This window comes from Colobus angolensis, unplaced genomic scaffold, assembly GCF_000951035.1.
Source record: "Colobus angolensis palliatus isolate OR3802 unplaced genomic scaffold, Cang.pa_1.0 Scaffold1, whole genome shotgun sequence".
NCBI classification, from domain to species: Eukaryota; Metazoa; Chordata; class Mammalia; order Primates; family Cercopithecidae; genus Colobus; species Colobus angolensis.
This window is the reverse complement of record NW_012110918.1, coordinates 91,326-93,014: the sequence shown is the minus strand read 5'-3', so window position 1 is coordinate 93,014 and position 1,689 is coordinate 91,326. Positions and strand designations below refer to the sequence as shown.

At 47.5% G+C, this 1,689-nt stretch overlaps 1 protein-coding gene across 1 annotated transcript in view; it reads right to left on the bottom strand.

Annotated features, from left to right (window-relative positions):
• Nucleotides 1-1,318: 1,318 nt before the first annotated feature.
• The window catches only part of MILR1 (mast cell immunoglobulin-like receptor 1), a 37,153-nt gene continuing 36,782 nt past the window's right edge, over nt 1,319-1,689 (bottom strand). Inside the window, exon 9 of the mRNA XM_011929548.1 lies at nt 1,319-1,517. Coding sequence (XP_011784938.1) covers nt 1,319-1,517 — 199 coding nt within the window. The remainder of the gene's footprint in view (nt 1,518-1,689) is intronic.

The window sequence follows — 1,689 nt, the reverse complement described above, 5'->3', positions numbered from 1 at the left end:
AAAGAAAAAGAAAAAAAGAAAGAGTACCTGCCCCAAAGAGCTATTGTGGGGCTATAGAGGACAGGTACACAAAGCACTTAATAATAGTACCTGCAACATGCTATAAGCTCAATACATATATTATTGTTGTCATTTTTAATTAATTAATGTATTTATTTACCTACTGAGACAGGGCCTCACCCTCTTGCCTAGGCTGGAGTGCAGTGGTACAGTCACAGTTCACTGCAGCCTTGACCTCCCAGGCTCAAGCAGTCCTCCCAGCTCAGCTTCCTGAGTAGCTGGGCCTACAGACATGCTAATTTTAGTGGCAGTGATGCCTGGCTAATTTTTGTATTGTTTGTAGAGACAGGATTTTGCCAGGTTGCCCAGGCTAGTCTTGAATTCCTGGGCTCAAGCAATCCTTCCGCCTTGGCCTCCCAGGGTATTGGGATTATAGGCGTAAGCCACCACACTCAGCCCTATTGTTGCCATTGTTGTAGTTGTTGTGATAGAGGAAATGTTGGGAGGCGGTGTATCAGCCACCTCTGTGTCCTGTGTCATATCCCTGGGCCTTCCCTCTGACCCAGCTGCATCTGAGGGTCTACTCACTTTGCACTGATAGCTTCTTGCTTTAACTGCATAATACACATGTTCACTTTCTGTCCTGGGGTGTTTGCAGTGCCTGGGGTGAGACACTGAGGGAAGCCTGCTTGGAATATCCACCTGCTAGTCTAGAAGTGGGGAGGTGTCACTTCCTGGGATGATCCTCAACCAATGAGGGTTGGACACCAATGGATAAATACCTCTCACTATCAATCCTCAAGTGGACAATACTGAGAAGAGGCTCTTGGACTCTTCAGAAGATTCCAGTGGGCTCACGTCCAGCTGCCCACCACAGTGCCCAACTCAGCAAAACACCCTGTACTGGCTTTTCCTGTGGCGCACTGGGCCTGCTTCCCAGGGCCACCTCCTACATAAATGATTTGCACAGAAGGCCTTATTTCAGGCTCTGCTTTCAGGTCTAAACCAGGATAAAACAAGGGACCGGAAGGCCCTAGAAAGCAGCCTCAGGGAACAAAATTAACCCCTAGGAATGGATGGCAACAAGGACTCCCTTGCTGGTGATAGGTAGGCAGTGAGAACCCTTAGCATACCATAGTTCCACAATTCCTAAGACCTTCCCTTGCCATGTGGAATGAGGTTTAGAAAGAAAAGAGGCACTAGTGGACGCCAGCATTCCAGCACTTGAAAGGTTTGGGGCAATGCTAATTATGTGGATTGTGAAGCTAGTTGGCTTCTCTTAGCTGCCTTAGAAGCTTTGCAAGGAGAAAATGAGAGGCTACCAGTTCAGGGCAAGCTGTGAAACCCCGAGGATAGGGTTTAAGCCACCCTCATTTATCACAGCCAGCCGGAAGACTGTGCTGAAAGCCACTTCCAGGATCTGATCAAAAGGGTGGGGCAACCAAGGAGGAGATGGAATGAGCACATCTGGCATTTCTGCTCTGCTAACCTCTGACACTGACAGGGGCTGGGTGGGCCTTGGGATGTGGACATTTGAGAATATGAAACTCCCAAAGCCCGCAAGCTCTCTTGAGAAGGAGAACAGCCCCTCTTCTTAGAAGACCTCACATGAGGCAGGTGCCTCACAATATTTTTTAAATTATTGTGGTAAGTTACACATAACATAAAATTTACCATTTTTTTTTTTTT